The sequence below is a fragment of the Pogoniulus pusillus genome, chromosome 8, assembly GCF_015220805.1.
Source record: "Pogoniulus pusillus isolate bPogPus1 chromosome 8, bPogPus1.pri, whole genome shotgun sequence".
In the NCBI taxonomy this organism is placed as follows: domain Eukaryota; kingdom Metazoa; phylum Chordata; class Aves; order Piciformes; family Lybiidae; genus Pogoniulus; species Pogoniulus pusillus.
In genome coordinates this window covers 3,929,555-3,949,897 of record NC_087271.1, presented here as the reverse complement: position 1 = coordinate 3,949,897, position 20,343 = coordinate 3,929,555, and the positions used below count along the sequence as shown (strand labels likewise).

The following is a 20,343-nucleotide window of genomic DNA, read 5'->3' as shown; positions in this document are numbered from 1 at the left end:
CTTAGAAGTATAGTGACATAAAGAAAAGATGCTTACTAAAGCTATGCAATATATAAAGCTGAAAGCTCAGGTAACAGGGATCCCCAGAAGAGGAGATCTTCTCAATGCTCATCGATATCTAAAGGGTGGAGGTCAAGAGGCTGGGGCCAGACTCTTTTCAGTGGTCCCCAGGGACAGCACAAGAGGCAATTTCTATCACTGCTGAAAAATAAACACAATCTAGTGTTAAGCTGCTTGTGGCTTTGATGTGCTGCTCTGGCATCACTTTGGTGATGTCTTCATTTCTACAAGGCAGTGAGGTAAAGGCAAACAGAATTATCGGTACAGCAAGATAGCTACGGCAAGAGGGACAAGGTCACTGACACTCACACAGCACAGAAGGTATTCTACAGTAACTCCGTGCTTTGGGTAACAGGAAATGTCCCATTAACTCTTGTTTTGGCATAGAAATAGGCAGAGCATAGGCACAGCACAGCTTAGTCCCTGAGAAACTTGTGGCTGCGTGTGCAAGGTTTTTAATCTCCCCAGCCCCAGCTCACACCCTAAGTACAGAAGGTTAGAAGACAAACACCTTCCTCTACCCTCTGGTTAAATACACAGGCAAGATTCCCTGGGGAGCTGGCATATTTCCTTAAGCACAGAAACAGCAAAGAAACAATTCATTCCATTTAAATCATCAGTACAGTAATTGAAGATCTAATCAGACTGCACTGCTTTGAGGATGACAAATGCATAAACCTGCTTTTTTTTACAAGGAAGTGCAACTCTCTGCTTCAACGCAAAACAGAGGTATTGAAGAAACCTAAATGGTATAAAAGGCAGTGGTCAGTGATTTTAATCAGACTGCATCCAGTTGCCTCTGTACAGACCTCATCTTCTTCTCTCACGTATCCCCAAACACATAAATAACTCCAGCATGCTCACCCTAAAGGGCAAAGTGCAGAGCTAAACCTTTAGTTCCAAGGAGTCTCAGCATTCAGTCCTAATATTAGTCCACCAACACATCCCTTTTGCATGTTTGCCCATTTAAAAATATACTTCTTGCTGGGATCTTCCAAGATTTAATGCACCTTACGTTTAGCACCTTACTGCACTACATTTATTTACTCTCAGTTCCTGATATAAATGGAGAATGAATTGGACATTCTTTTGGTTCTATGCAAAATGATTCAGGATCTTTGCTTCTAACAAACACTTTTGCTTGGATTTATAATTGTGAACTTGGGTTAGTATTTAGTAACCTCACCAGCTGACAATACATCCTAAATCACAATTATGCAAATCAATCATAGAATCATAGAATCAGCCAGGTTGGAAGAGACCTCTAAAATCATCCAGTCCAACCCAGCACCCAGCCCTAGCCAGTCAACCAGACCATGGCACTAAGTGCCTCAGCCAGGCTTTTCTTCAACACCTCCAGGGACAGTGACTCCACCACCTCCCTGGGCAGCCCATTCCGGTGCCAATCACTCTCTCTGGGAAGAACTTCCAACCTAGACCTCCCCTGGCACAACTTGAGACTCTGTCCCCTTGTTCTGTTTCTGGTTGTCTGGGAGAAGAGACCAACCCCACCTGGCTACAGCCTCCCTTCAGGTAGTTGCAGACAGCAATGAGGTCTGCCCTCAGCCTCCTCTTCTGCAGGCTGCACACCCCCAGCTCCCTCAGCCTCTCCTCACAGGGCTGTGCTCCAGGCCCCTCACCAGCTTTGTCGCCCTCCTCTGGTCAATTACAGTATCTCAACATCTCTCTTGAATTGAGGAGCCCAGAACTGGACACAGCACTCAAGCTGTGGCCTCATCAGTGCTGAGTACAGGGGCAGAATAACCTCCCTTGTCCTACTGGCCATACTGTTCCTGATCCAGGCCAGGATGCCATTGGCACTCCTGGCCACCTGGGCACACTGCTGCTTCATCTTCAGCTACTATCTACCAGTACTTTTACTTTCTTAGACACAATGAAAATATCAAATGGTGGAAATGCTGTAGTCTTTGCTGTCTCTGTAATTGTATTTCCTCTTCTTAGTATTAGTTTTCTGGCATTACAAACCAATAAACAGGAAATTCTTGAAAAATTGGAATGTGAGCATAAATAGTCAGACCCTAGATGATCTGCTTGCCTCATTTAATAAGCTGCCCTTTGCAAGAACACCAACCCAGACTGTTTTGAAGTCTGAGTGCATCAGGTACTTTGGGTTTTTTAATGAACTACATCCAGAAAGTTGGTATCAGAAATTAAACATGTAGGAACAAAAGGAGAAGAACCACCACAATACCAGACCTTAGCACAAAGTACCTTGCAGAAGTCTGATGCCATACCTTATTTTCAATGACAGAAGTGATTCTCCTGTCTGCTTTGTAGGTGTAGACGATGATGTTTTCACAGCCATCCATTACTTTGGCCTCTCCTTTATTAAGGACAGACTTGCAAACAGCTCTGCTGAGTTGCCAGCTCCCTGCTTCTAGATACATGGCTTTAATTCTGGGTTTGCATTTTTCTGCATAGACATCAATGACAAAGGGGCATGCCTGCAATGGACAAAATCAGTTTAATCAACACTTTATCTGTAGCTTTTCCGCTCAGATTTTCATTCACATCTTTTGATATGCTCTGAAGTAGAACTACCCAAATACAAGCAGATCACTAAATACTAAACTAATACTAATACTTCTCTTCTCCAGGCTCTTCAGCTTCGAGGACACCTTACAGTGGCCTTCCAGTATCTGAAGGGGACCTACAGGAAGGCTGGGGAGGAACTACTGGCAAGGTCTTGTACTGACAGGATGGAGGCCAACCAGTTTAAACTGGCAGAGGGGAGACTCAAACTAAATGTTAGGAAAGGGTGGTGAGACACTGGCACAGGTTGCCCAGGGAGGTTGTGACTGCTCCCTGCCTGGAGGTGTTCACGGCCAGGTTGGATGAGGCCTTGAGCAACCTGTTCTGGTGGGAAGTGTCCCTGCCTATGGTGGGGGATTGGAGCTGGATGATCTTTGAGGTCCTTTCCAACCTAAGCCATTCTATGATTGTAAACATTCAAAACCTGAAAGCTGTGGTATTCTTTTGAAACAAATGAAGACTCAGGGCAAATAAATGTTTTCCACACCAGTCACAGTAGACTCAACATGCAGTTTGGTGCATTCAGCTCCAATATAACAATCCCTTGGACAGCAAAATGTACAGGAATTGGAATGAAGGTGAAGTATGAATGTATTTCAGTCTCTGAAATAAACCTGTCTCCTTTACCTGTCACACTTCTGCTATTTGTACCACTTCATACATATTTAGAGAATGGGATGGGTTGGGTTGGAGGGGACCTTAAAGATCATCTAGGTTCAACCCCCCTGCCTCTGGGCAGGGACACTTTCTACTAGACCAGTTGCTCAAGGGCCCATTCAGCCTGGCTTTGAACATTTTCAGGCTTGGAGTTTCCACAAATGCCATAACAGGCAGCAATACAGGTTGGGGGCTGCCCTGCTGGAAAGCAGCTCCGTGGAGAAAGATGTTGGCGTCTCGGTGGACAGTAAGTTCTGCGTGGGCCAGCAGTGTGCCCTTGGGGCCAAGAGCGCCAATGGCAGCTTGGGGTGCATCAAGAAAAGTGTGTCCCAGCAGGTCTAGGGAGGTTCTTCCCCACCTCTACTCTGCCCTGGTGAGACCACACCTGGAATACTGTGTCCACATTTGGGCTCCCCAGTTCAAGAGAGATAGGGACCTGCTGGAGAGAGTGCAGCAGAGAGCCACAAGGATGACTAGGGGGCTTCAGCATCTACCCTGTGAAGAGAGACTGAGAAACCTGGGGCTGTTTAGTCTGGAGAAGAGTGAGGGGTGGGTGTCAAGTGGATGGGGCCAATCTCTTTTTGGTGGTTAGCAGCAATAAGACAAGGAGCAACGGTTATGAACTTGAACATAGAAAGTTTCACCTCAATATGAGGAGAAACTTCTTCACAGTGAGAGTGACAGAGCCCTGAAACAGGCTGCCCAGAGAGGTTGTGGAGTCTCCTTCTCTGGAGACTTTCAAAACCCGCCTGGATTCCTGTGCAGACTACCCTAGGGGAGCCTGCTTTGGCAGGGAGGTTGGTCTTTTTCAACTTCTAATGTTCTGTGATTCAGTGATCTGTAGTGCTGCATTAAGCAGTCTGCTCTTAGAGTCTTGGCTGAGTATGTATAACAACCAGGAGTCTGCACTTGCTTAGACTCAGTAATAGCACTTTGGTTTCTTTCAGATGGCTACTGGCATCCACTGGGATTTCTCAAGTTCTGTCTTTTATTTGTTAGTTTCAATGATCCTGAAATACCAATCTCCTAAATCACCTGAAATCAAGGAATTAAAGGGTTAAGTTACAGAGACAAGAACCAAAGTGTTCCAAGAGCTACGTTGTCCTTTGGCAAGCAAAGACTACAGCCATAAACCGCAGGTAATATAAAGCACAAAATGTCTTTCTGAAATGTCTAACTCGGTAAAAACCTCCTCAAAATCTTCTTTCTTACAGGCCAGCTCCCCCTGACGTCTGAAATGCAGAAAGACAGTTTTGCAGTTGCCCTGCTAACCCTAGCAGCAGGAAAAGGAGAAAGTGCTCATCACAAGAAACCCTTCACCATGAGCTTAGGATTTTCACTGAGAGATGTCTCTCAACTCTAAGGAGTATTTTTGGTTCTGTAGGTATTTGTTTCCCACACATCTATTTTTATATGGGGGCTGCACATTGACCTGTGTAATAATATGCAGGAAAAAAAGAATAGAGTCAGAGTGCAATTGTTGAAGAAATAATCTTTTCTTGGGAATGAAACTGAAATTATTAAATTATCTTAATGGGTTTTTCTTTTCTTGAATTGTTAATATGTTTTTTCTTCATTAAAGAGAGTCTCTCTCTTTATGGGAACTATTCACACCCACACTGATACTGTTTCTGTAAAAACAAAAGAAACTTCTTTTTTTAATGTAGAAGCACACAGAAATCAGAGAAATAATTCCTGGCTCTGTAAAGAAAACTCTGTCACCCAAAGCCCCTCATTAAAATTTTAGGTGAATACCCTCAGACTCTGTTATGAAAGGCAACAGTAACAGAAACAGCTATGACTGAAAATGATGAATTCTGAATCAGGTGGGAAAATTCCATTGTCTTATCCTTACCTCCTTCTCTGGTGACATTGGCCAGGAAAAAAAACACCTTTTTTTAAGCAGAATATGTTTGCTGACAGGTCACAGCTTACCATCACTGTCTCCTTATCACTTCCCATCAGCAAGGTGCATGAGTTTTTGAAGGGGTATAACCCAAGATTCCTTCTTCTGCAACCCCACAAAGTACTGGCTTTCTCCAAAACAAAAGGCAAATTTCCTCTTTCAGCAATGTCAGTGTTATCCTAAGAAAGAGGACACCACAACAACTGAAAGCTGTGGCATAAACCCTGTACTAACAATGTTTGGACTCGATCACTGAGCTACTAAATTCCATTTGTGACAGAAACAATGTTGCAGTTAAACATATGTGGTGAGCTGTATAGGAAGCTGTTTTTTCTGCTCTCTGGCTATCATACCTCTGTCATTTCTAATGCTTTATTGTAGCCCAGAGACAATAAAGTGACCCAAAGGTCACTAGGATCCCCTTCACGGTCATTGGCTTCCATGAGATTCAAATCCATAAATCCTTGTCTTGTTAGTTCATTCTTCTTCATATCAAAATTCTCTGTTTCAAAAGAAACATAAAGTAGAACTTAAACATCTGTTCTCTCTGCAAATACCCTTTTTCCTTCCAAAGCTAAACTCCCACTTAGGTCAACAAGGTTTAAAAGATGGAGCCACATTTGCAGCCTCAGGCTCTCCAGTGTTATTTGGGAAAGAATGTCCTTGACCAGCAATGTGCTCTTTGCAGAGCTTCCCTGTGGAGCTTAGATAATGACTAGAAACAGCTGCCCCTTCTATAACCCAAAAGAGAGTGAGAAAGAGTTAATAATGATTTATGTTTTTCTTTCCCAGTTGTATTGTGGTTGAGAATTGCAGAATGGGGTATATTAGGAATGGGAAATGAAAGTCTGCTGGAGCAAACACCCTTAGTGTTTGAGGTCCTTGCTAGAGAAATGATTTACTTAGTTCCTAAAAAGCAATAAAATGCCAGTAATCCTAACACCCCTTTCTAGATGAGATATCATAGATCGACCACTCTAATGTCAGCAAACACATAATTGAAATGTCCTTGTGTCAGAAATGTTTTAAAATGCTTTTCTCATCTTCATAACAATGCTAAATCTTTACTATATATTATTAAAAAGGGATTACCAAGCTAATAAATCTATCTAAGGGTACAGATGCTGTAATAAATGGCTTGAACTTTGGTGTCAAGATTTATGATATTTGTCTGAACTCTCCAACTGATTAACGACCTGGTAAAACATTCACCATAGTCTCTTTCCTCTCATACACACCTCACACACCTCTTCTACCCACAGTGAGAGCAGTGCACTGAGACATCACACTGACAAGGTCATCAAGTGTGGAATAGCATGGATAGGCATGAAAAGGACAGGAAATTCATCTGTAGAAAGCATTTTTATATGAGCTTTCTATCATTTAGGGAAAAAACACAATATCTTAAGAGTCTTAAGAGGAGAAATAATTAGCAGGATCTGCCAGACTGGAAGTAATTAAACACTGTACAAGAGCCTACAAAGGAATTAAACACAATATGGGCTGATACACAACAATATGCAATACTGGCATGGTAGATAAAAGTTAGAGAAAAACTCTCTTTCTTATGAAAGCTTCTAATTATCATACAATGGCTTCTAAATTTCCAGTTTGTCCATTCAACTTTGCCTCATGCTTTGGAACTTCTGCTTCAGGCACAGTGTTATTACAGCAGCCTGCAGTCACTGGTGGCTGAATTCCCCCAGCCCTGCTATGAGGTCAGCATGTGTGTTTTCAGGGCCTTTGCAAGCTTAAGCAATGCCACAGAATTCCCATTTTCCTCAAAACTGACATTTGTGGCCCAGCACTGTTCCTGCAAGCCAGTAAGATACTAGGTAACACGGGTGAGATGTAACAGCAGACAAAACAAAGCACAGCTGGAAGAGTCTAAACCATGAACTTGCTCATCTCACAGACATCAGATGTCCCTGCTGAGTGCAGGGGGGGTTGGACTAGATGACCCTGAAAGGTCCCTTCCAGCTCCAACCATTTGGGGATTCTATGATTACATCTCATGGCTGTCATATAGCAGAGTATGGGCAAAGAATCCTCAAAAGACAGATGTTTAATGAAAAACTGTAGACATCTGAAGAAAAAAAATATAGTTGCAATAGGCATTTTCTAGGTCTAATTTTCTGAGCAATCATTGTAAGCTGTAAATGTATTTTTTAAAGCATTATACAGATGCTTTAAATGCTTTAAATCAAATAGATGTTTTTCTTAAAGCATCACACAGATGCTTTAAACACAGATGTGGTGCTGAAGGACATGGTTTAGTGATGACCTGGCAGTGCTGGGTTAACAGTTGGACCCTGTGATCTTAAAGGTCTTTCCCAACCTAAACAGTTCTGTGAGTATATATATGCATTAAATTAAATGTCCCCCTTAGCGCTCTGTGAGATACTACAGCAGCATCAGCTTAATCTGCAGAAAGGTGACTGATTAAACAAATACCTGTTCCAGTTCACTTCACCACATGATCCATGACTAGAAAATCTGTAGTTTTTGGCAGCTACAAAATCTTTCACCTACAAAACTTTGCAGTTAGCAATAGGAAGACTTTTCATAGCAGAAGATCAGTAGCACACGAACCAGAATGAAGAAAAGCAAAGGATGGGAGACTGGAAAGGGAAAAAAAAGAAAAACAAAGGGAGAAGAGAACAGTACAGGTTACAGAATGCTCAGTCCTTCTATACTATATACACAGTAGGGTGTTACAAACAGCTTGCAAGCAGAACGAGAGCCCAAATCAGTTGTATCAAGCACAGCACTGAACTTACCCTTACAGACAGCCCAGGCTTCCTCATCACATTTCTCACCACTAGTTCTCAGCTCAAAGAAGTTATATTCCTCCAAACTCAGAAGACCATTTCCATCCAAATCAATTGTCTCAAATATATCCAACAAAGCAGCTCTGGAAGATTAAAAAAGCAGAACTGTTTCAAAATACTCCTGTTTACTGTCTCCTCACACTGTCACTAACTGCTCAGTCAGTTTGAGAACACTCTGTGCAAACAGCACTTTAGGAACTTTTAAAGAGTCACCATGTCTGCTTTGGAACGTGACTCACCGGAACTCTTTGGTCAAAGCCAGGTCTCCATCTTCACCTCTGTACACCAATTTTGCTTCTCCAGTGATCTGCTGTTTTACCTTCTTCAACCTACAGCCTGTTGTGAACGGGAGCAGCCAGTAAACTCCTGATCCAAGCTCCCCTTTCCATCCAAACATCTACTCTTAAAAGAAGACAGGCCAGTTTGTAAGATAACTTCTCAAATTACATCTTTCTTTTTTACTGTAATATTCATGCACAAGTGATGAATTACTTGAAAGTAGAGGTAATTCTAGGTTCTTTCCTGAAAGAACATAATAAAAATAGATATCTCAGAAAAATACCTAACCTCTTTGGTTTGATGTTCAGTAAAGTTCACAAGCTGGAGATGTTCTTGAGTTTCATTTTCCCTGAGAATATAGAGAGCAGTGTCCACTGACAACCAAGGACAAGGCTTTCCTAAAAAACAAAACATTCCCAACACAAATACTTAATAAAGGCCAGAAAATCTTATTATTTGAACCCCAAAGTAGATATTGTTATGGTATTTATCATGTTGATCCCTGTTAATGCATGATAGAAAAAAAAAAGTCCATTATATGCCATCAGGATTTCCTTCCTATTTAGGCTGGTGGGATTAATTGTTCAGAGTCTTGTGGTTGTCTTACTGTGCTAGTTTGAGTCTAGCTGGGATATTTTGGTGAGAAGAATTAGATTCTAGGCTGTGAAAAGGAAACAATGGTGATGGCTACTGCCCTCACAGGCTTGCTGACATGGATAAGAACACAAACATAAATATAGATAAGGGAGTCTCTCTCTGGGCTTTTTGGGCTGCACTTCTCTCTCTAACCTGCCTGAGTAATCCATCTGCTTCCTAACCCCACTGTCTGACCCTCCAAACCACCTTAAACGTAAGACAAAGTCTGGGGTAAGGTAGAGGGGGAGAAGGAAGGTGGAAGGGTGGTTGGGAGCCCCTCCTGGGGAATCTGGTTTCTGGGAGGGCTGTTGTGTGTCTGTATTACTATTTTTTTTAACTTGTATATTTCTGTCTATATTGTCAGTCTCTGCTTGTATATTGTGCTAAGCTGTAAATATAAAGCTTCATTCAATTCCCAGATCGACTGAGCCTAGTCTGGGTGATTTTCTTAAGTGGGGAGGGGTGGGTGACACCCAAACCATCACACTTACAGACAGTGACCACTTGTCAGAGACTGAGATAAACAACACATCCCAACACCTCAGATAAAACTTGTTTTGAGCTAAATTTCTGAGAAATGCTATGTGATCATCCTATTTGTACTCACTGTCCCAAAAATCCCCTCCTGCATGAGCTCAGACCCCCAGGAGCTCCCCAATATGCAACAACTGGACAAGAAACCAGCTGGGGAACGCAGAGTGAGCTTGTGCATGCTACCATGGGACCACCTGCCTGACTGCTCAGCTTGCACAGACTGAAAGACCACCAGTCTGTATCACCACACCTGGAACTGAGCTCCTGGCACCTATCACACATAGGAGGTGAAGGCTTCCTGTTGTGACAGGTGATGCTAATTCTGACCCAACCACAGTCTTGCAGCTCCTGATTTATCAACAGTAGCAATCATTTTGGAGAAACCGGCTGGACAAGGGGGGCTCAACTCTGGAAACCCCCTACCACACCCAGCATGCCCAACACCACTGGCCAGTGGGCCTGGCTAAGCAAATCACTCCTGGAAGATGCTAAGTGATTCTCAGAAAAGCAGGCATATTCGATGAGGCAGCCAGGGAAAATAAGCTTTGACCTGCAGATGGAACCTTCTCCATCCACTCTCTTCAAACAGACTTTCAGGATGCCGAATGACTCTGGGGTGACCTTTCCTCTCTGTGTGGGGGTATTTTTTTCTTTCCTTTCTCTTTTCCCCCCTGCCTCTCCTCACTTTCCCTCTCCTCCTCCCTATCCTCGTGTGTGTATGTTGTGTGAATGCAATAAAGCTAGCCTATGCATTTGACACCATTTGTGCCTCAGTTCTGTGCCTGAGAATCTGAACTCCCCATATCCAGGATTCCTCTGGACTGGGACACCACTATTAATAGTTCTAATATTAAAACCTTTGGTAGTTAAGGAAGGTATTTTCATTATTTTCTATTAGTAAAATACTATTACTTTCCTTTGCACCAAAGCACCTATACATTTGCAATTAAGAATGTTAGCAAAATCTTATCATATTCTCCTCTGACGGTCTGTAGAACATTACTAAATTCATCTTGACTGGAAAAACACTGCAGACACTTAGGGATACCAGAAGATGTGACTCTCAGAGAGGTAAATTTTAATTATTTATATGATTTGGATACAAGATACACACAGAATCAATTAGGATTTTTTTGATCATGTAGGATTTGTTTATCTTGGGTTGGACTGAAATGCAGACCTGTTGCACAGATGCCATTTGAATCTCTTTGATCCAAAGCTAACCAATCTGACTAATTTCAAGCGGCTTAAATGAAGATGGGCTTTAAAATAGGCAAACTAAGCTACAGATCCCTCAGACTAGATTCATAATCACCACATCAAGATAACATAATGCCATAAAAAGCTATCATCTAGTGTTTACAAAAGTCTTTGGGGTGGAAAATAAGACTATTCGCTGGTTTGTATTGCTGTTTCCCACAAAGCACCTTAACAGCCTAAAGAGAGACACTGCAAACACTGCCAACATTTAAATTGTGTAATAAAAAAACTTAACAAATTTACAGTCAAAAATAGTCTAAGAGGTTGGCTGACTAAAGGGAGAAAGATAATGGACTTTGACAATTTGTATTGCCCAGGCAGCGAAAAAAACTAAGCACAAAAATGGGTCACAACACTGGTGAAAGGGTTGGAAGCCCTCTGCTGGGAGGCCAGGCTGAGAGAGTTGAGGTTGTTCAGACCTGGAGATGAGAAGGCTCCAGGGAGACCTTCTGGTGGCCTTTCTATATTTAAAGGGGCCAAACAGAAAGCTGTTCAGACTTGGAGATGAGAAGGCTCCAGGGAGACCTTCTGGTGGCCTTTCAATAGTTAAAGGGGCCAAACAGAAAGCTGTGAAACATTTTTGAGCAGGACCTGTTGTGACAGGACAAGGGGTGATGATTTAAACTAAAAGAGGGAGATTAAAGTTAGAAAGTGGTGAGGCACTGGCCCAGGTTGCCCAGAGAGGTGGTAGCTGCTCCATCCCTGGAATCATTCCAGGTCAGGTTGCTTGGGGATCTGAGAAGCCTGCTTTAGTTGAAGATGTCCCTGCTGACTGCAGGGGCACTGGAACCAGATGATCTTTAAAGGTCCCTCCCAACCAAAAGCATTCTGTGATTCTATGATTCTAAGCAGAAAATGTGGTGTGAGAAGTAATAGAGCCCTGTCAAGAGAGAGAAATCTTTTTACGTCACAGTATCAAAGTACTGTGAGTGAGAACCAGGTGTATCAGCAGAAAATATTTGTTATAGAGGAAACACAAATACCCTTACCTTCTACCTGACGAATGTTCAAAGGCTTGATGGTGATACACACTGCAGACCTCTGAGGTAAGTGCAGCCTGTACTTGTGACTAATGATTTCACCATCTTCTTCCAAGTAGAAGCATCCTTTGGACTGTGCCCGTTGCCATTCCTGAAAACCGAGCAGATATTAGATAAGGCCTGTGGTATGTACCACTGAAAGGCTGGAATTTTGCTCCATTAGTTCCATCAGGCCAAAGAAACAAAAAGCAGAGCTGAATACTGAACAATGAAGAGTTATTTGCTCAGATAAATCACAAGCACAAGTACTAGCCACTTATTCTGGCTCCTGGTCCTGCTCTCTTTGTTATCACACTCCTGGAAACAGCTTCTCTTCCTTGCCAAGCCCAGTCCTACATGCTGTAGTGAGCTGTTTGTCTTCATCTTGACTATCATCTTCCTATCTCCATATTCGAATTAGGAGCTGTATTCAAACATGCTGTCTGAAAGTGTGAAACAGGTGGGGATGGTCTTTTAACAGGGCCCAATATGACAAGACAGAGGGTGATGGCTTTAACGTAAAAGAGGAGATAAGTAAGCTAGATATAAAGAAGAAATGTTTTACTCTGAGGGTAATTCTGAGGGTGTTCAAAAAAAGACTGGATGAGGCACTTAGTGCCATGGTCTAGTTGATTGGATAAGGCTGGGTGATAGGTTGGACTGGATGAGCTTGGAGGTCTCTTCCAATCTCACTGATTCTATGATTCTTGACTTCTGGCAAAGACATAAACTGGAAACTGCTCTGCTTGTGGAGAACATGGCTCCTACAGAAACCACGATTTTGCTGAGATCTTAAAACAGCTCCAAGTTTTGGTGGTGGTGTTTCTTTTTAAAAAGCAAGTCCTGATTCTGAAATTTCAAATACCATTTGAATATTTCTTTAACAAAACAAAAATAAAGTCCTCACAGAGATATATAAACCTCCTTGGAGGTGTTCAAGGCCAGGTTGGATGAGGCCTTGTGCAACCTTGTCTGGTGGAAGGTGCCCCTGTCCTTGACAGAGGGATTGGAACTAGATCATCTTTAGCATCCCTTCCAAGCCAAACAATTATATGAATACTGAGTGCCTCAAAGAATGAAAAAAAGCATTCCTGATTTGCTTTCCTGTTGCTGTGTCATTCTGTGTTTGCCTGCACTCTGTACCACTCTGTCTGGAGCACCAGAAACAGCTGCCCTTCACAGAGCTCCATTTGGAGTTGCAGGGTGGAAACTGCAGCTTCCTCTGCTCACTTTCTGCTTGGAAATTGAGCTTCCTCAATGGCAGCCTCAGCCTGCCTTAAAGCTTCTGTTGGTGCCCCATCTTCAACACAGAATTGGCCCACCAGCTTCCCCACGAGATCATAGCTGTCAATGCAGAAGGGCAGCCAGCTCTGAACGGCAAACATCTCACCCAGTGACAGAGCTAAGACATTGTCCACCAGCCCAGTCAAGGGCAAATGCTCTGATGGCATCTCTCCCTGCAAGGCCCTTGTGGGTACCATAGTGCCTGCAGCCACGGTCCACGTGGAAGACGCAGCCCAGCATGGCGAGGTAGAGGTCAGGCAATGCCACGGCCCCGTGGGACCAGGCCAGCTCAGCAACACTCAGCAGGCAGCTCCGGGCTGAGGGCCACACCATCCAGCCACAGGGATCCAACTTGCAGCCCAGCAACCAGGCTGCCCCCAGGCACAGCAACACTTTCCCTACTCTGGATTAAGTCCATGATTTCTAGTCACTCTCCCAGCAATGAAAGATAGTTTCTTTGAGCAGAGCCTAGCAGGAGGAATCTTGCAGCGTAGAGAGCTCAGTCCAGATGGCTGTACCTATGCTTAGTGTTCAGTGTCACAGGTAAGCTAACACAGACTTGAGAAGAGAGCTTTATAAAACGGAGGATCTCTGCATACAACTCCCAGTAAGGAGGCTGACTACTAACTCCAAGGCTGCATAGTCTTCAGCAGAGTGCTACATTTCACTTCTGCTCTATTCACCACACTCTGGTTCAGTTGATGCTACTTTACAGTCAGTGGCCTAAAGGTGTCAGTCAAGAACTGGACTTTGCTAGTGCCTGCACAGTCAGGATAGCAAGTAACACACTTGGTAATACATGCAGCTCTGATCTTGAATTCAGATTTCTCCACCAGAACTCTGCCTTTCCTAAGAATATAAATTACTCCAGGACTCATGGATTTAAAAGCATTCAGTTCTGTGCCAGTTTTGCCATCAATTTCTGTGTGAACAAGATCAACTCCTCTACACTAAACATTTCTCCTTTAGCCATTACCAAAGTCATTTTCATTCTATTCCTTCCTGCTTTTAGAACTTTGCAAAAATTAATTAAAACAAAGGGAGATGTACTTTGAGAAACTGACATAGAAAGACTGCAGAATCTAACACTATCCCTCACTTCATTTTGTGCTTTTGAATAACTTTGTAGTTATATCCAAATAGCACAAACTCAGATATAAAAAAGATCCTTGCACTAAAGGAATAAAAAACCCACATCATCTTGAAAACATAAGTGTGGATAAACACTGAGAATTCCAAATTGTACATGGCTGGAAGCTATCTTCATCTCAAATTCACAGTATCACAGTATCACCAAGGTTGGAAGAGACCTCATAGATCATCAAGTCCAACCCTTTACCACAGAGCTCAAGGCTAGACCATGGCACCAAGTGCCACGTCCAATCCTGCCTTGAACAGCTCCAGGGACAGCGACTCCACCACCTCCCCGGGCAGCCCATTCCAGTAGCCAATGACTCTCTCAGTGAAGAACTAGCTGTCATTTCAGATGCAAGTCAACTGGGTTTTTTTTGCAGTTTTGCATTCAGATGGGCACTGTTATAACAGGGACAGCAAATGATCCAAGTAACCAGGGAAATTCTCTCAGGGAACAATGTGCAGGTTGAAACATGAGCTTAAGCTGGACAGTGCTTGAGCAATCAAACCCTTCCCTGTTATTCTCGCAGAGAGCAGAAGGTGGTGCTATATTCTCTGAATTGTCCATGTCAAAGGACAATAGGAACCTAAACTTGAGAAGCTAATTCCGTTGGGATTTTAAAATGTCACTTCAAAGCATATCAGAAGTTGTCAAAGTTGTCAAGCAGAAGTTGCTACCATACTGGGAAATGTTTGTATTAGAAAGGTTAATTATAACATTGATTACTGCTTGATGCTAATCACATCGAGGTGATGGAGTAGGTCCAGAGAAGGCCAAAGCTGGAGAACAGGTTTGGGATTGTTCGGCCAGCAGAAAATGAGGATAAGGGGAGGCCTTCTGGCTCTCTACAACTCCCTGGAAGAAGATTTGCAGCAGGGGAAGTTTAGGTTGGGTATTAGAGGAATCTTTTTCACTGAAAGGGTTCTCAAAAACTGGGACAGGTTCCCCAAGGAGGTGGTTGAATCCCCAGCCCTGAAGGTGTTTCAAAGAGGCAGAGATGTGGTGCATCAGATTTGGTAGAGTCAGACAGTGATTGGACTCAATGATCTGAAAGGTCTTTTCCAACTAAAATGTTACAGACTATCTGCTGGTCACTCCCCAAAAATGTATTCCACTGCTTTACAATTTAAGCTGTTATTGAAATTGTCCTCACACTCAGGTATAATTCCAAATAAAAAGCAATGCTAGTGAGAGGAACTGTTCCTGTGATGGAAGAACCTCAGCTCTTTGTCTTGTGCAAACCTGTTCCATATGCACAGAAGTCTTGCTAGCTCAATTTCATGAGGCTGTGCAACAGGTGTGAGTGGGAACATACCTGTTTCTTTCAGGAAAAAGACTTCCCTTAGCTATTTCTTTTGCTGCCTACTGTGTACAGAGGTCTTCTACCAACTTCATCAGAGCAGAATGCAGAGGTGAGATAATTTAGCTACTGAAAGCAGAGAGAAGATCAAAGATCTTAAAACCTGATACACATTGCCTTTTGTTGTTGTTAAATCTTCATTAAACCCAAGACAAAGAATACTTTGCAGAAATTCAAGATCTCCACTAGTCATCTTCAAATGAATTGTGATTCAGGTACAGCTGAAGCCCAACAGATCAGAATGTTATTCATGCACTTCATTAACTACTTTTTTTTCCTCCCCAGTTCTATTTATCTGGCTCAAAACATGTCATAAAACTCCACTGACAAAAAGAAAGCAAGTGGAAGAAGGTACTGTGAATACATTCCATGTTTTCTATGGGGTTTTAGATTCACCTATTTTAACTTCTACCATTTTTCTCTGTCAAAAATGTAAAGCTGGCATTGGTTCAACTTCCTGATGACAAAATTTTGTTACTGAGAGGTGAACTGCAGGGGGAATATATATATATATTTCTGAATATAAGGTAATCAGAAGAATTTTTGAGTGCTATATTCTGATCCACATCACAAATGAATCTCTGTGTATTTATTAATTGACTTTTGAGAGTCTGCATTGTGCTCTTAATAAAAAACTGTCCAAAAATAGTCATTTTAGTTATATCTTTTCATGTTTCCTTATTGATTTCAGGTTTTGAATGATGCTAACAGACAGCAGCCAACATCTGCAGCTGCTTTTTTTCTATCAGTTATTACTAGCCTCTACAAAAGAAGGAGGAAAACAATATTGGAAGACTGTGTGCTGGTTTTCTACACTACACATCATGTTTGAACAAGGTGAAACTGCAGGTTAAATTGCATGAAGGTCCAGCTACCTAAACAGACTGCAAAAAAAATCCTTTGAGATTATGTTTTTAAATTTTAATATAGAACAAATGTCACTGTATAGCAATGGTGAAGATATAAAGGACTTCAGAGTTCAATAACAAACACAGAGTTGTTATTTGAAACAAAAATGTAGCTCATGAGAACAATCAGTTCAGTTTTCTAGCAGCAGTTATGCTGTGTGGTCATAACCATTTTTTCCCTCTTATACAGGAGTCTCAAGGTGCACATTTTTAATGTATCCCAGCAGTTTCCAGTTAATGTTTTATATTCCTACAGCTATTATTTTCTGTTGAAAGAAAACTAGTAAAAGCTCAGTCAAGAAAGAGAAAACAAAGGAAGAAGATCAATATTAACACTCTACAAATATTGACTTAGCAAAGTGACTTTGTTGTCCTTCTCCCACAGGAATTTATATTGAATGAGTGATTTATTTAAAGGAAAATACTGATAGGACATATTAGTCTAACTAAAAATCAATATTTTCAGGCTAGAACCTGTATTTACAAAGTAATGCCCAAACTGAATATGCTCACAGCTCTTGTTATTTATTTCCAATTACCTTTCATATAAAGGTTTATGATACACAATCTTTCAGGCTACTTAAGCATTTGAAGTTCTCACCAACCTAATCAATTATTCATTTTTACATTTCTCAAAAAGTCATTAAATGTTTTATCCAACAGTGGTTGCATTTATAAAGAACACACACTTTGTTCTATTAAGCTTTCACACCTGAAAAATCATTTGCAATAACCAGGTGTCAGCAAAACCAACAACATATTAAAATGTTCATCATTTATGGCTGCCCTTGACAAACTATTAATAAAATATAAGCTAAAAATCAGAGAAAAACAATTTCTTATCTAAAATGCAACAACACATGTGCCTAGAGGAAAACAGAATCATTTGCACAGGTCTAGCTTATGGGATACCTTCATTGTGTCTGGTTCAATTAGCTTTGTGTTTCTGTGGCTACTGGCACCCATGGTGATGGTGGTTGATACAGCTGCTTTGCAAGTTTGAGCTGATGAGGGTCTTGAAGGACTTCTGCTATCACCTATAAACAGAGATATTTTGTTACAATTTCATTCTTTCAACCCACTTCTAGTGGCTATTTATCACCAAGTCTTACATTTACAGGCACACAGTAAAAAACTGAGTGAGAAGAAGGTCAGTCAAATAAGCTGACTTCCTCTGTAACTGTGTAGCATTCAATAATTCACTTACCAAACATCTTCACCTTCCGAACTGTGCACCCCAGGCATGGCACACAAATGACAGAACCTTGGAACCAAATCTGCCTGAAGGATGTGAAATTGTTACCACATGATTCCATTTACCTTGGAATCAAGGTAAATCTGTCCTAAGAGGATAGGTTTAACCTGCTTCTAATTTAAAGTTGTTTCTTTTCAGTATTTCCTTGCCAGACAGCGCATCACTGAGGTAACAGCTGCAACAAACTGGCTCAATGTAATTACTTCCAAGCTTTTATTTTCTGGTTCCTTACACTGGGGCACTTCTGCTGATGGAATTGTTGACTTAGCTACATAAACTCAGTCTTCATCACTGTCTTGTCACCCTTGGACCTCTTCAGTATTGCCTAGAATTGAAGCAACTTAAACAGTGCACACTCCACATGAATATTTCATGCACGGTCTTTTTCCAGTCTGGGAAGGTTTTGAAGCACCTTTGTAACTTCAGGAAGAACATTAAACTCTCATACTGATTGTGCTTGAGAAGTAGCTTTGATAATTGAAACAACCAGGCTGCTTATTGATAAATGTTTAAGGTTTCATCTCTGTTCTGGGAAGGAAATAACTAACTATCTTGCAACATCTAAGCATTCAGTTTCTGTTTTCCCTATGGACTGTGTCACCTGAATCCACAAAATTCACCCTTGAGAAGAGGTCCACTTGAACATGAAGGTCAGATATTCTACTGAGACGTTTATGTGATTGCCACAACAGAAATTGCTATTAGTCAATAACACCCTCACTAAGCTGGAAAAAAAATAACTACATACTCATCTGTTCATTGACCCAGAGCAGGAACTTCAACAGAATGAAAACTCCTAGTATGAAATAGAAATACCTTTTGTTGGTGCCACTTTGTGATCAGTTTTCCTTGAGATCCTTGGTGATGGTTTTGACACTGGCAGTGTGATTCCTGCAGAGGAAGAAGTTTCAGTTTGACTTCCAAACTGCTGCTGCTTCAGTCGACTGTCAACTTCCAGTTTCTCTCGTGCAGCCCTGCAGCACTGCTCACTGGCTGCCATGTAGAAGTCACAAAACTTTGGATGAAGAAAAGTAAACTGTGAGTGAAACATTCTCTCATAGTTTTAAGGATTACAAGGTAACAGCAGTAATGAAAGGACTTAGTCTTAAAGCACAATATTAATGTTAATTTTCATGAACCAAGAGTGACCGCTCCAATGACACAGCAAAATGGAGCCATGATTCAACAAAAAGGTCCAATATAGAATGAAAATTAAGTGCAACTTTCAGCCCAAGAGGTAATTCATATTTCTTTCTAGGTGTTTCAAAACATTTCAGTTTTTTTAACATGATTTTTAATAGGGGAGTTGTTTTTCTCCCGTGAAACTGTATTTATGTCCAAATCTTTTGGACTGTTTATTCAATTCAAAACTTAGCAATGCTGATGTCTGAAAAGACTGGAAAGCTTTTGCATCTTGAAAGTTAAATGTTTAACATATACAATTATGTCCCCCACACAGGAAATTACCAAATGTCACTGTCCTGGTTTGAGCTAGCACAGAACCGATGGCTTGATTTTAGTTCCCAGCTCAGTTTCTGCTTAGTGACAGCACTTTCTGTGGTTCAGGGCATGTTTTCACAGAGGCTGCTTCTAATAGTGAGAATGTGATAGGGAGAGTCACTGCCAAGGGCTGGGCTTGAAGGCTTTGCCTTGGACTTGCTCCTGGACACACCAAAAGCACTGTTACATCTTGTGCCCCATGCTTAGGGGTAGGAAGTCAGAGGAGGCACTTGTGGGGAGAAGCAGACAGAACAAATGACCCTAAATGACCAATAAGGGATTCCATCCCATAGACAGCATCCTCAGGATCAAGTTGAGGGATCACCAGCGTCAAGCCTCAGTTGCCAGCATCCAAGGAGTCGGTCTATTCTCCCTTTGATCCCAATCCATGTTTCTGAACCCATTCCCCAAAGCCAGCTGCTGAATCTGGTTCCCATCTGATAGTAAGTCCAGTCTGGCACTTTCCCAGTGCCTGCCCCCAGCATTACTGGTGACTGTGACTAATTGCCACCAGGGAGCTGAGTTCCATATTGGTTTGTATGTCCTTTTATCTCTTTCATGTTATTGTCATTTTCATTAAAGCTTCATTTTATTTTTCCCAAACCCATTTCCCCCCTTTTTCTTCCCTTTGGGAAGCAGAAGGGTTCACAGAGAGACTCTGTCATTCATTAGTGGCCAGTCCAGCCCTAATTCTTGACAGTCACAGACACAGCAACTCTGCCAAGACCTTTGCTGTTAGTTGTCCCCTATATCCTGCCACTCCTTTAACTCCTATCTTCACACATGCTGTTAGGCTTTGTGCTTACTGATGGGCTCTGCCTAATACATTAAGTTCACTTGCAGTAAGTGACCTTTTCAAGGACAGTAGCTGGATAAAGTAAACAGCCCACAATCCAGTACACAGCCAGCTGCAGGGCACTTAGGGTAAGGCTGTGAACAGACCAACTCATGGAGGTGACATGTGTTGTGTTTGATAATGCTAACATTCTCAGGAACCTCAAGCCAATAATGCAAGAACAAAAACATTACCCTGTTTGTCATACCTTGTTGTAGTCAAGTTTGCCACTGCAGTTAAAGTCAGCTTGTTTAAGGATGCTGCTCACTTCATCTCGACTCATTCTTTCACCTCTCTGCAATAATAAAACAACTCAGTTTGGAATCCTAAT

At 41.9% G+C, this 20,343-nt stretch overlaps 1 protein-coding gene across 4 annotated transcripts in view; it reads right to left on the bottom strand.

Moving 5' to 3' along the window:
- Nucleotides 1–20,343, bottom strand: part of EFCAB7 (EF-hand calcium binding domain 7) — a 33,965-nt gene that overhangs the window by 4,176 nt on the left and 9,446 nt on the right. For 2 of the 4 annotated variants that reach the window (XM_064147035.1, XM_064147034.1), the window contains exons 4-13: nt 20,221–20,307; nt 18,494–18,692; nt 17,335–17,459; nt 11,706–11,847; nt 8,575–8,684; nt 8,247–8,404; nt 7,957–8,090; nt 5,530–5,678; nt 5,206–5,355; nt 2,316–2,525 (exon numbers count right to left, since the gene is read on the bottom strand). In XM_064147035.1, coding sequence (XP_064003105.1) covers nt 2,316–2,525; nt 5,206–5,355; nt 5,530–5,678; nt 7,957–8,090; nt 8,247–8,404; nt 8,575–8,684; nt 11,706–11,847; nt 17,335–17,459; nt 18,494–18,692; nt 20,221–20,307 — 1,464 coding nt within the window. The remainder of the gene's footprint in view (nt 1–2,315; nt 2,526–5,205; nt 5,356–5,529; nt 5,679–7,956; nt 8,091–8,246; nt 8,405–8,574; nt 8,685–11,705; nt 11,848–17,334; nt 17,460–18,493; nt 18,693–20,220; nt 20,308–20,343) is intronic. The other 2 variants (XM_064147036.1, XM_064147037.1) reach the window with 2 other exon arrangements.